A 14,952-nucleotide genomic window follows, 5' to 3' on the forward strand; every position below is an offset into this window, starting at 1 on the left:
ATAACAAAAAGAAAAAACATCGGCATCGGCATCGGCCATCGGCCAAGTTGTTATGTTAAACATCGGTATCGGTATCGGCCCAGAATTTCCCAATCGGTGCATCCCTAGTACTAAGACAGCTCTCATTAGAGTCACAAATTAATTGCTCTTATTATCCGATCATGGTTGTATCTCGCTAGCAGAGGTGGGTAGTAACGAAGTACATTTACTTCGTTACATTTACTTGAGTACTTTTTTAGAAAAATTGTACTTTTAAGAGTAGATTTGAATGTGGGTACTTTTTACTTTAACTCGAGTACATTTCTAATGAAAAAACTGTACTTTTACTTCGTTACATTGGGCGACGTTCCTCTCGTTACTTTATTTTAATGCAATGTGTGTTGTTAAATGCGTAGTTTATTCCAAGCGCGCTGTATCTTATTTTCTGGACTTGAGCGATGCTCAATTCACAAATGAATCACTCTTTTGAGTCGATTCTGTTCAAAGACTTCATCAAACAAGTTCAGATCTGTCTAAGTCGGTTCGCGAATCAGTTTGAATGATTCAGTTCCTGATTCTGTTCAGTTCCCTGCACGCACTGAATCATCTGAAGCGATTTCAATTCACACTGGACTCGGAGTCGTAACAGGACGATTTAAGCACATCAAGAGCGTTAGATGAAGTGGCAGTGGACCTACAGTACAGTCAAGTGAGAGCAAATCTTCAAATGCATCATATTTTTGCCAGCGATGAAGATCTTTATTAGTTGAACATCTTCGTAAGCTGTCTGTGAATGAATGATTCCACAGGAGTCAGGACCATATATTCGATTTCATTTCACTCAGGTAATACATTTTACAACCAAACAGATTATTACGCCACGATACTAGAAAGTATGACATTACCCGTTTTTTGGACATATACATTAATTTACATTAAATAAAGCTACCATTGTTCACAGTTTATGAACACCCGCCATCTTTTAGTTATCCCGCTATCAGAGTTTTAATAGAGAAACTTGTTCCACACTGATCACACTTGTAAGGTTTCTCTCCAGTGTGGATCCTCTCATGCGTTTTCAGATTTGCTGACTGACTGAATCTCTTGTCACAGTGTGAACACTTGTAAGGTTTTTCCCCAGTGTGAATTCTCTGGTGCAGTTTTAAATTGTTTGCTGTTGTAAAAGTCTTCCCACACTCAAAACACACATACTCTCGTACACCAGTATGACTTTTCTCATGTCTATGTAAAGTTTGCTGCAGTGAAAAACTCTTTCCACACACAGAACATGAATGTAGCTTCTCCTTCGTATGAACTATCAGGTGTTTCTTCAGGTTTGATGCACAGAGAAATGTTTTGCCGCATTGATCACATGTGAACGGCTTCTCTCCAGTGTGGATCCTCTCATGTGTTTTCAGAGATGATGAGTGACTGAATCTCTTGTCACAGTGTGAACACTTGTAAGGTTTTTCTCCAGTGTGAATTCTCTGGTGCAGTTTTAAACTGTCCACTGCAGTAAAAGTCTTCCCACACTCAAAGCACATGTACTCTCTCACACCAGTATGAATTTTCTCATGTCTATGTAAAGTGTGCAGCAGTGAAAAACTCTTTCCACACACAGAACATGAATGCGGCTTCTCATTTGTATGAACTGTCAGGTGTTTCTTCAGGTGTGAAGCCCTAAGAAATGTTTTGCTGCATTGATCACATGTGAACAGCTTCTCTCCGGTGTGGATCCTCATGTGAATTTTACGATTTTTTTTGTTTGAGAATCTCTTTTCACATTGATCACACATGAATGGCTTCTCTCCGGTGTGGATGCTCATGAGTACTTTAAGGTGGTCTGGTTGACTGAAACTCTTCCAACACTGATGGCATACATGCAGCTTCTCTCCAGTGTGAACTCTAATGTGAATCTCAAGACTACATTTGTTTGTGATACTCTTTCCACACTGAGTGCAGGTGAAAGATTTCTTGGCTCTTCTTTTCTTTAAAAATGTCTTTTTAGTCTTTGAGTGACTCAAAGGTTTTTCTCCAGGTTTGACATGATGTTCCTCCTTCACTTCACTCAGTTCTTCACTCTCCTCCTTCACTTCCATCAAGTCTGACATGAAAGAAAATTATTAAATTACATTTTCAGTACATCAAAATAATTCAAAGAGAGAAATATAAAGTGAAAGGACATGGAAGTGAGCCCTGATGTAATAGTAGAAAGAAGACAACCATTTTAAAATATTATGATAATTTGATGCGTTTTGATACATTTATTATATGTCCTTGAAACTTTCAATGAATGAGGAAAATTTATCTTCCAATTATTATTTTTAAAACATTCTAGGCAAAAATCCCATGTTTCTTTAACAAGAAATATTAAATATATTTGATCAATGACACAATTATCTAACATGATATTTTTTTGACACCAACTTAAATGGTTAATGGCTGTTCACACTAGACTTTTCCTTCCACTGACTTCCACCATTCATGAGCATGTGAAAGTGAAACACCAGAAACACAAGCTCAAGTGAATTACCCTGTGAGAAATAACACAAACGTTTTGAATTCAAGTCGAGTTAGTGTTGAAGATTTTGTTATTTAGAAAATAAGTAATTTAGCTATAGATTTGTACACTATTATTTCCTTTCTGTGTGTGTGTCTTTGGTTTGACTTGGAAGCCTGAAAGCCGGGGAATGTGATGCAGTAGATAATTCTATTTCAATAATTTCACACACTGTAAAAAAAAATTTCAAGTGACCGATAACATCTAAATTTTTCAATTAGTCTGACGTATTATTTCTCATTGAGCCAATGTTAACAGACTATTGCAACAAGAATTTCACTTGGCCCATTGAAAAATTTAGATGTTATCGGTCACTTGAAATTTTTGATTTGGGAGGGTTAGAAATTTTTTACAGTGCATGGCACAAACTATTTCTCAAAATATCTATAGAATGTATTACCATCTTTGGAAGGGATGTAGGTATATATGTGAGAAGCTGCCACTGTTCTAGAGCGTCTTTCTGCAGAAGGGCGTTCAGACTTTGGTTGTGCAATAAAGTCTTATATTTCTGGCATCGAAGATCTCCGAGAAGTGATTTCCCAAAAGATTGACACCACAACATTAGGGCTGTGATGGTGGCAGTTTTTTACCACCACGGTGGTAATGGACCAACTACCGCCGGTGGTGCGATGGTTGGGGGGTTGTTTTGAAATAAAAAAAAACAAAGAAACAACACAATAAAGCCTATAAACTAAAGCATTGAAATAAATATAAGTAAATACTGGTAACTTAATATAATAAAGTTAAATCTATTTAAAAAAAAATTTACTTTTGTGAAACAGGGGTGCTCTGAAAACACCCCATTAGCAATTAGTGTTTTCCACCTGATGAAATGAACGCGGCAAAAAAAACCCGACCAATCAGAATTTTGGTCGAGACAGAACGTATAGACCAATAAATCGACTAATCGACTGGGAGATTACAGCCCAAGAAATGGTACAGAATGTTCTGAAAAAAAAAAAGAAAGTAGGCTACAAAACAATTGTCTAAATTATGTTGCATATTCCTCAAAAGTTCTTGTGATGATATCACTAGTTGACAACATACTATTTTTGTAAATCATAGGCTCTGATATTGCGCAGGTGCACGTGATGCAACGCTGTCAGAGCCGACAGACTCGTATGTCAGACTCATTTCAGTGCAAAATAATTAGGTCAAAAACGATTTAATATACTGCAAATAGCCTACTAGTTTTTTATGTTTATTTATAATTAATTTAGGCAGACAACAAGGCTACCAAGTACTGCAGTGCACAGCTAATTAATTTAACTTTTTTTTTTCCTAACGTCATTTTTAGTCGATTTTTAGTCGAAAATTTCAGAACTTCAGTCGACCAAGATGTTCTTTGGTTGATTACAGCCCTAACCATTTCATAGTTGAACTGTTTATCTAAATGTGATGAAGTGCTTGAATGTTTCTAACATGAATGTTCTTCAGCATCATGAATGAATGAAGAATAAACACCAACCTCTTTGTTCTTCAGGATCTTCAGTGTGTTTCATTCTGCAGGGTTCTGGATCACTCATGTTCTCACTGTCCTCTTTAATAAACTCAGTCTTTGCAGATTTCAGCTCTTCCTGATGCTCTGATGCTCGTCTTCACTTGTAGCTGATGGGAATTTACAGCATTTATTGGGGAATTGCTGTGGGAGGAGCTTCCCTGATGATGAATTCCAGTGTGATCTGCCAAAATAAAAAAATTCAATTACCGAGTTTGTTTTTATAATTACACTTCTAAGCATTTATGTCTGTCTATCTTAATCGTACAGTAACTGATGCCATTCATTAATTATTTGTATTACTAATCCTAACATTATTCTGCTTCTTCATTAAAATACAGTTATCTAGAAATAAAGGAATGCATATAAATAATGGTAAGAAAAACAGTTAAAAATCATAAACACAGAAATAAACATACAGAGTAACCAACAATTACCCTCAGTCTTCTGACACCAATGAAATGAGCTTTAAGTGTCAATTTACAGGAGATCTGAAGACATCAGCATAATAAATGAGGTGAAAACAGGAACTATTGTCATGAAATAGAGTGTTTTCAGCAGATCTGTTAATATTGATGAGCCTCAGACTATCAACACTCATTCAACAAGCCATTCAGGATCATCAGCAGATCATCTCACTTTATTCTGAGTGTTTGCTGTTAGAAACACATTATTTGAGTCAGGATACATGATAAAAGACTGTAAAACTGCTCTATTGAAAGAAAATACTGTTATTTCTCACCATCTGACAAGGATAAATCATAAAAAAAAATATAAAAACAAACACTGATGGCATTCGTAAGGAATAATTGACGACAGGCCGTTGAATTATTAGAAAAATAATGCACACCCGAGGTGGTAATGCGGTCACGACGCGAAGCGGAGTGGCCGTTACACCTCGGGTGTGCATTATTTTTCTAATAATTCAACGGCCTGAAGTCAATTATTCCGCTTATACTACAGTTACCACACCTCGAAACATTGTTCAGATTATGTATTTCAAGACGTTTGTAAAGTTTTTGTCATTAAAACGCTCTTGTATGTAGGACTAATTTCTTACGCATCTAATCCCATGCCTCCGTTGCTAATTCCAAAACGTCATTTCAGAGTTAGTAACGGAGGTTTGAGCCACTGATAGCAGACTAATGCTGGGTTAGGGTTAGGGTTAGGGTTAGGTAGAGTTAGTAACGGAGGTTTGAGCCGCTGATAGCAGACTAATGCTGGGGTCACACGACTAGCTGACACATTCTCTGACTGTTTTCATCGACTGCAGCAGATTTTAAACACCGACTTTGAACACAGACTGAACGCGCTGAACACGCGTTTGGGCATGATCAGTCATATAAGTATCAAATTACATTCATAACCGGCCTTAAAGTGTGTTCCCGGCTTTATGCAGTTATTAATGCAGTTATTAGAGAGAGATGTTGCAATAATGAGACAGAAAAGCATGTGCGTCAATATTATTATTTATTAATTAATTCAATTCGTTTTAATGAATTCGTTAATTCTTTTTTTCTTTCTATTATTGACAGATGACAGTAGACTAGCCAAATAAATGAAACCCAAAGCCCTTTTAACAAGTAGGCCTATCAATAATTATTAATTTGTTAAATTATCTGCAATAAAAATCCGTGCTGCAGGACTATCCATTTATTTAGCCTATATTCAGTTTAATTTTCTATTGATTATAGATAGGACTTTATAGTTTATTTATTCAAATTAAACTGCATGTTTCTATTGATTGTGAAGCTAGACATTGAAAATTGCAGATCAAGCGCATGGGGCGAAATGCTTTTTCTTGTTATGATTTGTATCCGATTTTCCGTTATTACAGTTGACTACGCGAAGTGATATGGAACTGTAATGCGGTCAAGACCTGCCTGGAACTACTTTAGCCGTGCGTTTCCCTGAAAATAATGCACACCTTAGAACGTTCGTTAACCAATCAGATTCAAGCATTCAACGGCCCTGTAGTATAAATCTTAATAAACCACCTCATAACTACAGCAGCATGTCAATATCTAAAATATATTTAGATTTTCTAGTAACTAGCCTAGATCCATTGCACTAATGTTATTCAAAATAATCCTAAAAAGACTCATTATAAACTCAATGTGTGTATTTAGCTGTATCTGTTCCAGTATATTTTAACAATGAAGTAACACATTTTATTTTTTAAAGGTAAAATAAAACAGCAGCAGCATCAATTCCCCTCACAGACCTCAAACTGTGACTCTTGACTTGACATTCAGTAACAGTTCTCACACAAACATCGAGACAATCACACAAACGAACACAAAATCTCTCAGGTCTGAATGAACTCAACATATTCTCCTCATGCTCGCTGCTGCTGCGCTGTGATCGATGGAAACAATACAGAAATGAGTCTGTCGCTTAATCAAACTCTATAAAGTGTGTGTGATGGTTGTGTAAATGTGAGAAATACCGTGAACTGCTCTCCTCACCTCAGAAGACTCATCTCTTCTTCTTCTTCTTCTTCTTCTTCTTTGTTGGCGGCTCGAATTAGCGCCATCTGGGTTTTGGATCAGAGACTCATTTTACTCCTTTTTTTCATGTGATGCATGATAATGAGGAATATAATAATCACTTACATACATATTACAAGATCGTCCGAAACAACAGTCAACTATGAAATGTAAATTAAACCTCTGGTATGTCTGAAATAAAAGGCAAAACAAAAGATGAACTTTAATCTTACTGAAAATGTCCTCATAGCAATATCAATGATTAAAGCATCAGATATGCTCTTCAATACTTGATTTCCACATGCTGTAAACGCACAGACTTTATTTTACTTTAGTAGATGGCAGCAACTGTTTCCAGTTCAACTCCTGTTTTAGTTCCAAGGAAGACTTTTACCTTTAAAGAATAAGAGGTTAAAGATTAGCACTTTTACTTTTTATTACTTTTATGGAGTCAGGTTAATGATCACTTTATTCTGAGTGTTTGCTGTTAGAAACACACTATTTGAGTCAGGATAGATGATAAAAGACTATTAAACTGCTCTACTAAAAAAAGATAATGCTGTTATTTCTCAAATCATAATATGCATTGATAATATGAATTGAAATACTTCATTCATTTCATTAACGAAACTAAATCAAAATGGAAATTAATCATAAAACCTTTAAAAATAAACAGCAGCACAGCGCAATATATATGTTTCCCTGTGTCAAACTATTCATATAAATATGTTACTTTGCAAAAAGAATAGGGGTGCAATTATGGCATCCTGTCCAAATTTGCCCACTGGCTTCTGTCCATCATCATGGCCTTCAGTTTTTGCTCCATTATATTTTAATAATGTAAAGTTACTAACACATTTGATCTGGCAACGATGTGAAAAGAGCAGACATAAAATGGCAACAGCAACACTTGAAATCTATTCCCATCAATTCCACTCACAGATCTCAAACTTTGACATTTGACTTGACATTCAGTAACAGTTCTCACTCCAAACATCGAGACAATCACACAAACGAACCCAAAAATCGGAGAAGCGCGGTCACGCCATCTATGCTTGAAAATATATTGCGCGTCTACACAAGGTTGCGTGGTAGGCTAAAGGTGTAGGCGCTTGGTGTTGACAGACAAAAAAATATAATAAAATAAAAGATTATTGTTCTACATCTACCCGAGTACCACTGTGGGGAATTTCATGTTGCTTTACTGTTGTATTCTTTAATAAGTGCCTGCCAAAATCATGACCAATACTATTTACCTATTTACTATTCTACACAAAAACTATCCTGGTTGATTCGTCCACAAGCACCCCATTTTGACATAAGAAAGCCTGCCGTACAAATGCAGCAGTCATCGAGCAATTGCAGACTTTTTGCATTGGCTTTTGAGGTGAAGGTGCAGTGCAGCAACTGCAATAATTGGTACCACCCCAATTGTCTGTCCCACACAAAGCGTTGGACAGCACCGCAGAAGAGTGAAACTGTGAAATCTGCACTAATTATGTGTGAGCTGACATAAATGTTCATACCTCCCCAATTTCCCAGGTTGGGAAAGTACTGCACCCAACAGTTCTATGCAGCTCAGTTGCAGTTGGAGGAGGTCCGACACATCCTTCCCCGGCGGCCTGCTGGCAAAAAGCGTCCCTGATACAGGCCACCCAGGGTTGGGGGAAGTAGTTCTTCAGATGGGTTCTGTTCCACCGCTGGCTCCCCAGAGTCCAGTGGTTCCCGAATTGTTAGAAGAACAAATTCCTTTAGTCCTGGGTTCCAAGAGAGTCAGATTGATGGGCAACCCTGTAAAGCCTCGCATCCGTCAATCCTCTCTTGTGTCGCCAGCCGGCAGACGGGTACGGTTCGAGGACCCGATTACGCCTTCTCCCGTACCCAATGCCGTCCAGTGGAAACAGGTCAGTGTTGGATTGCACACTCAGACCCCGCATTTGAGGACCTGTTCACGCCTTCTCACGCATTCTCTACCGCTACCTAGAGACAGGTGTTTACAACACAGACCCTGCTTCGGGCCACCTTCAGGCCTTCCGAGCTGGGTCCCTGTCTCTAACCCGCTGCCTCACTCTGAGTACGTCTCTGATACATTGAGCCCCCTGTGTTGGTCTGCTGTTGCACCGAAAAGTGCTCCCGACTGACTCAGCCAGTTCTTGTGTCATCAGACTCGGCTAAGACGATTCAGTTCGTCCGGCACCCGCCCGTGTGCAGTACTGTTGCTACACATCTGTGTGCAGATCGTTCTGCCGTGTGTGTGATCATTGCTTCCTACTGGTGAGGGTTGCGATAGAGCCATTCCTCCAGCCGATATGAAAATAGGCTTCTAAGAGAGTCCTGTTTCTCATTGTACTAAAACTAGTGAGTTAGACCATTAGGGATCTGTGTGCTTGATTTGGGCCCTTTTTCTAAGCCCCCGTTCAGGTTACTACACAGTACACATTACTAATAAAGGAGGGAACGGAGACGTAGTCCCCTTGCCACTACTAGTGGACCAATGCTGACCGGGTTACACTCGGCTCCTCAGCGAAAAACAACTGATGCGTCTATATACATATTTATATGTATCTATTAATGTTTCACTATATGTATACTCTGTCTGTCTCTAGTCTATCAGTCAATGTGTTGTGTAAATTTAAATGTAAGCCTTAAGCCTATAACTAATCAAAACTAATGTCACTATATCACCAAAAATCCGCTATCTCGAAAATCAAACTCCTCTCACAAAAACCCACGAGGTCAATATGCGTTGATTTCACTTTTATACAGATGTGCGATTGTGTGGTCTGTTCCCGACCGTGTCAATCAAACGCTGATTCGGCGGACCACACCTGATGAAACACTTAGTGAAACACTTCGAGGCTTCGTTTGGCCATAGTCACGTGACATGGGTGTTTTGAATCACGCTTCGGATCAGTGTTTCGAAACATCTGCGCTTCGGGATCTTGCAAAGCTTCGGAACGACTGTTTCGCGTCAGCCATCCCTAACGCTGTGTTTATTCCTGTCACTCTTTACTCTCCTGGGATTGTGGCATTCAGGTCGCCAGCCTGCTAAACGTGGTGTTTTGAGTGTTGTACCTGTTCTGCCTGTCCCCAATAAACTGCTTGCTTGCATTTGGATCTACAACTCTCATTCTGACACACGGCTCTTCAGCACGGATGAATCATGTCTTGAGGTGTATTTGTGGGCTGTCAGTCAATGCACCAGTGTGGATATTCACTGTACTTCAGAATTACAGATACGACCTCCAGGAATTATTTCCAAAATAAGAAGGAAAATGTCATCTGAACGTAGTAACTTATCAGCCACTTTTGTATTTAAGGCTAGAAATGATCCGCCACCTGCAGCAACTTAACACGCAAAATAGCCTACTTGCCGAGACTCCTTCTTTATGTATACAGACGTGACGTAATGACACAGAGACGAACCTCGGCAATCTCATATTTCAATAAGAACCCATTAAAAGCTTACCGCTGTGAATCAGGCTACGGTAAGGAGATGAAAATGTTGTAGAGGTGGGTCTAAAAGACAATTTTCACCTGAGATTCAGACCCAGACAGCAACCTAGTGCTACCAGATGTGGGCCGGATCTGGGCCGACACTATGTTGCTGTCTGGGGAGCCAAATTACTAGGGGGACAAAATGATTTTAGAAAGATGGCAGCGTCATTATTTATTTTCCCACAGAGATTGGTAGGTTTGTTAGTAAAATTTGTTGACTTTAGCGATCTTTGTTGCATAATAAACAAATGGAGACAGTTGTTTCCAAAAAATGGGGAGAAGCACTTTTCATGTTTTTTTATTTTTTTATGTTAGATCGACAAAACGACGAATAAAAATAAATGTATAACGTGTAACAGACTTTGTTGGATTATGTTATGATGCATTAATTCTGGATGTACTGACGGTCGTTGTATATATGTGTGTATGCTATGTATTTTTTCTCTCGAGCAACAAATGCTTTTTCCTCAGCGTCCCTCTGTCTGCTGGCAGATGACCATTAGAGAGTGTTAAATTTGGCAAGTTAAAAACTACAATATGCAATTAGAAACCCTGTGCTTGAGCACTACCTATAAAAACAAAAGGCAGATTAGGTAACCTAGATCAAACTTTATTACATTCATTAATGAAATATGATTGAGGTGAATTCACCAATAGCCTACATCTTAATGCGGTGAGAAACAGAAGTCATGGCTGTTCAGATAGTAGCAAGATCTCACATAGTACACAAAGCCACATGATTTAACACTAGGTTAGGAAATAAATAGGGCTGTGCACGAAGAGTCCAATATTGTCTGAGGAGCCAACTTTCACCCAAGCATGTGAATTTTTTATTTTTTTTTAAACATAAATATGTGAAACAATATAAACATGATAACCATAGGCTCTAATGAATATGTACGTTCTGCACAATGACTGGCGCATCTGATTTATTAGTGTGTTACGAAGCTATGGTTTGTGTTTTGTTATTTCTCTGTTGTTTTGTGAGTGTCTGTGTGTCTATAGGTGCGTTCCATTCGTCAGGGTCCATATGCAGTGTTCACTGCTCCCCTACTCCCTGAGCACGGTGTATCAGTTGAAGTGGACTTCACTGACAATAACCGCTCATTTGAAACGCCCTGCAAACGTCATCAAAGAAAGTCAACAACGGGGTCGCGCAGATTATGATATAACATAAATATATATAGGACTACATTCATATTTTAATTTTTAGTATTATATTTATATATTTTGTCGTGGAAATTACTTTCATGACTTTAAATAATAATTGGAAGACAGCTGGAAATTTCAAAAGTTATAAAAGATCTTTATTTCTTGCAAGAAAGGCTGTTCACCCATCAGTCAGAGTCTGATAAGAGAAGCGCGCCGACTTCTCCTTTTTGCCCAGCTTATATACAGAAAACCTATCACACTTATTCTAACACCCCTTTATGCACACACACTTACACACATATGTCATTAAAAACAATTGAGTATATCTTTTCCAATGCAACACCTTTGCTCTTAGTGCAAGCGAGCTTATCTGTATTTAGAAAGAACAAACTGTCCTTTCTGTAAATATCATTTTGACCTTGTTCTTCAGCAGTAAGGAAGAAGATGATATGCAACTTGCAGTTTCTTTAACACCATGTATGGTATTAGCTGGCTAGAATAAAAATTTCCATTACATTCCACCCCTTTTTCATATCTTGAAAACAAAATAAACAGAAATACATTTTTAAGAAATTAAACAGAAATAAAGGAAACACTCTTTCATTTGAAAATCATCCATCATCATAGGTTTGGCCTTTCCTATAACAATTTCATTAGTCAAATTCATGAATATTTACATCATCCAAAATTATATCATTAGGCCTTTCCAAATCAACCTATTATAAGTCAGTGACTTTAATACCACCTAATATCTCTAATCATACCATGTTCCATCTTTTACTTTAGAATACCTGTCAAATATTCCTTTAATTAGCATCCTAAGTTGTAATTAAAATACCACCTGTTTCCAATGTTACCACATACACATACCATCTTCTCATCTTTTTCATCTTCTTCCCAACATTCTATCTTCAAGCAATCTAATTCTATTTTCAGAAAAAAACTAAACATACCATAGTACATTGTCTTTTAACTTTGAATCAAGTTTCATTATCCTTTGCTAAATTTCAAATCACATTGATCTATTAGGCTTTTAACAGGCTGATACTGCTTAACCATTTTTCTTAACCTTATTTTGTTAGCTTTTAATTCAAGCAGGCTATTGTTTTACTTAGTCAGATCTATTTAAGGATCTGTGTAATAAAATCTAACCAAAAAGTTCTAAAATATTTTCATTTTTATCCTTAACACAAATATCAGTAATTGTATTATCTTGTTTCAAACAGTCATTCATTTTAAAATTAACTCAGCTCAACCCAGCTCTTGCCATGATAATAGCTTTAGCTGCTGACATGTCATTTAATCTTTTATTACCTATCCTAAAATCCAATTTTTTCCCAGAATTAACTGATGGATATAACATGTCCTGCCTCTATTTGTTGGAAATGCGGAATAGTTCATAATGGATCCATTGATCCAGATCATTAAATCCGTAACTTCATTCTGAATTAAGAGAACTTTTTAGAATTTTGCTTTATGAGCAAATATTCTATTTCACTGAAATGCCTTAACTGTTTAGATTCATTTTAGTTTAAATTTAACATGTTTAAACATGTTACATTTGTTCTTGGTCTAGGTTTTAACTTTGTGCCCCCTACATAATTTTTTATTCGTTGAAGACTTTTCTCAACAAAACGAGTCCAGATTTCATTTCTGGAAGCCGAACTAATAATAATTCAGAAATTTAATATGTTTCCCAAAATCAATCTCCTTTTGAAAGTTTTTCTTTTGCTATTTTAACAAATGGAAACACCTAAAAAAATATTTAATTTAGTCATTAATCAATCGCTATAGAAACCTACCCAATTATGTATTCGGACCTAGTCCAGCAAAGTTACTTATCCTCCCTTATTAGAGAACAATTATTACCACTATTAATTTTTTAGCATCTATGATATCTGAATTAGGGTTCTAAAACCCTCAAGTTTCTTCAAAAATAGTCCCTAGATTATTTATTATCTTTTACAGTAATGTACCCATTTAGAGTCCTTATACTCTACAGAATTAAGAGATTTTCTTCTTCTTAATTTACGAGTACCTGAAATATTTTCAAATTAATCAGTAATTGTTCAAATCATGAGATCTAAATACTCAGTCCTACAGTATAGTTTGATTGAACCAAATAAAACATCAATAAACATCACACAAAATTAATTAATATCAGCTTAAACCATTAGTTGGTCCACATCTTCCTCCAGATGTGTTGATCATCTCGTTGCCCCATGGACGTTCCATCTTCACCAGGGTGATTCTTTGCGAACCGTTGCAATGGGCTTTCCCACGCTGGCAAGGGAGGAACGTTACTAGCACGTCCTTGGTCCCTCACTTGACGCTGTGCGTTGTCATTGGTGTCGGCGTTTGGGGTTGCTGAGGCTGGTTGGTGTAGTTTAAGTCGAGATGCTTGGACGGAGGTGTCTCCGCATCCCAGATGGGACCTTGTTTGTGGAGTGAACCACAAGAACAACCTGTGAATGGAGACCTTAAGTATTCTTGTTATTGACAACATGTATCATGTCGCCAGACTCATCTGCTTGTCTGGCCGGTCGTCCTTTTTTGATGAGACCTGTGAAATTTCATGTTAAACAGTAACAAGACAATATTTTATACATTTGGAACAGAATCAGTTCTGTTCGATGAGATCCATCATGACATCCTGTAAAAAGGAAAAAGTTAAACATGGGGTGGAGAGGGCAAGCTTGCTTGCTCTCTGCCTTCCCAAAGTTATACGCTGTGCAGGTGTGGCATTGTTTATTTCTGCCACAACAATAACCCATACCACAATAGTTAGCCAAATTCATCCATGGTTGTTATTTTATTGGGAATATTTTCTTCCCTGTTGGGTCATATTTTACCTGTTTAGATACAGCTGTTTTGATTGACATAATTTATGTCTCTGAACACCATAATTCACACACTCACTTTCACTCACTCCACACACCCCTCTCTGGCCAGAGATTCATACATTCTTGTCTGCCATAGCAGTTTATGAACTGAATGGGGAACATATATTAGGAGTGGAATACCACCAAATATGAACGGTAACAAAGTTCGACGACGACAGAAACTACTGAACGTAGACACACTGTGGCATTCCCCTTGCAACAGTGTCTGAACGTTACGATATCAATTCTCAATTGTCCGATGCAGTCGTCATGTGTTTGAGTTTAACACAGTGAACGTAAACCTAACTTTTCAAAATCAAATAGATGAAACACTTTAAAGTAGTAATCGTATAGACCTACAATTGCAGTTGAGAGAATCCGTTTTAATTTCCCAAATGCAATTTGTCATTCTTTGCACAATTTCAATTTTCCACTTTTGCTGTTGCTCATAAGCTATTTAAAAGAATATTTAGAAATCTTCACACAATCTTTGATCCATGAACAAAAATAAAAAACATTTCTATCTCGCTGATGATGACAGCATGTGATTTCAAATGGTTATAATTAGAAAACATTGTTTCTATTGAATGTAGAAAATTACCTTTTAAATGAAATGGAGTGACCAATATTTTTGTCAAATCACAATTTATATTTAAAGTTGGTCACCCAATCTCATTCCCATATGCACAATGCACAAAAATTATCTTAGTTAAACATACAGTAAACCATTGACTCTTAGAATCTCATAGATCAAAACCATTTTTCCACACTGTCTCCCAGGGATAACGGGATACAAATTCTAGACGCCTTCATATAAAAAGTATAATATTTAAACACGTGCAATTCATATAGTACTATTTATTCATCACTTTAACAGTTCTGATTCCCTTAATA

General features: G+C 37.3%; 2 protein-coding genes across 3 annotated transcripts in view; one reads left to right on the plus strand and one right to left on the minus strand.

The window, feature by feature from the left end:
* LOC309501356 (uncharacterized protein) overlaps positions 1–6,545 on the minus strand; it is a 193,756-nt gene extending 187,211 nt beyond the window's left edge. The window contains exons 1-3 of one of the 2 annotated variants that reach the window (XM_082173405.1): positions 6,506–6,545; positions 4,008–4,221; positions 137–2,083 (exon numbers count right to left, since the gene is read on the minus strand). In XM_082173405.1, the coding sequence (XP_082029531.1) occupies positions 966–2,083; positions 4,008–4,065 (1,176 nt within the window). In that variant the 5' untranslated portion in view covers positions 4,066–4,221; positions 6,506–6,545 and the 3' untranslated portion in view covers positions 137–965. Of the gene's footprint in view, positions 1–136; positions 2,084–4,007; positions 4,222–6,505 lie in introns of those variants that run through there. The other variant, XM_082173406.1, reaches the window with a different exon arrangement.
* Positions 1–14,952, plus strand: part of LOC309501062 (uncharacterized protein) — a 39,062-nt gene that overhangs the window by 4,631 nt on the left and 19,479 nt on the right. The window lies entirely within an intron of this gene.

The sequence above is a fragment of the Leuciscus leuciscus genome (assembly GCF_965113295.1).
Source record: "Leuciscus leuciscus genome assembly, chromosome: 1".
NCBI lineage: Eukaryota > Metazoa > Chordata > Actinopteri > Cypriniformes > Leuciscidae > Leuciscus > Leuciscus leuciscus.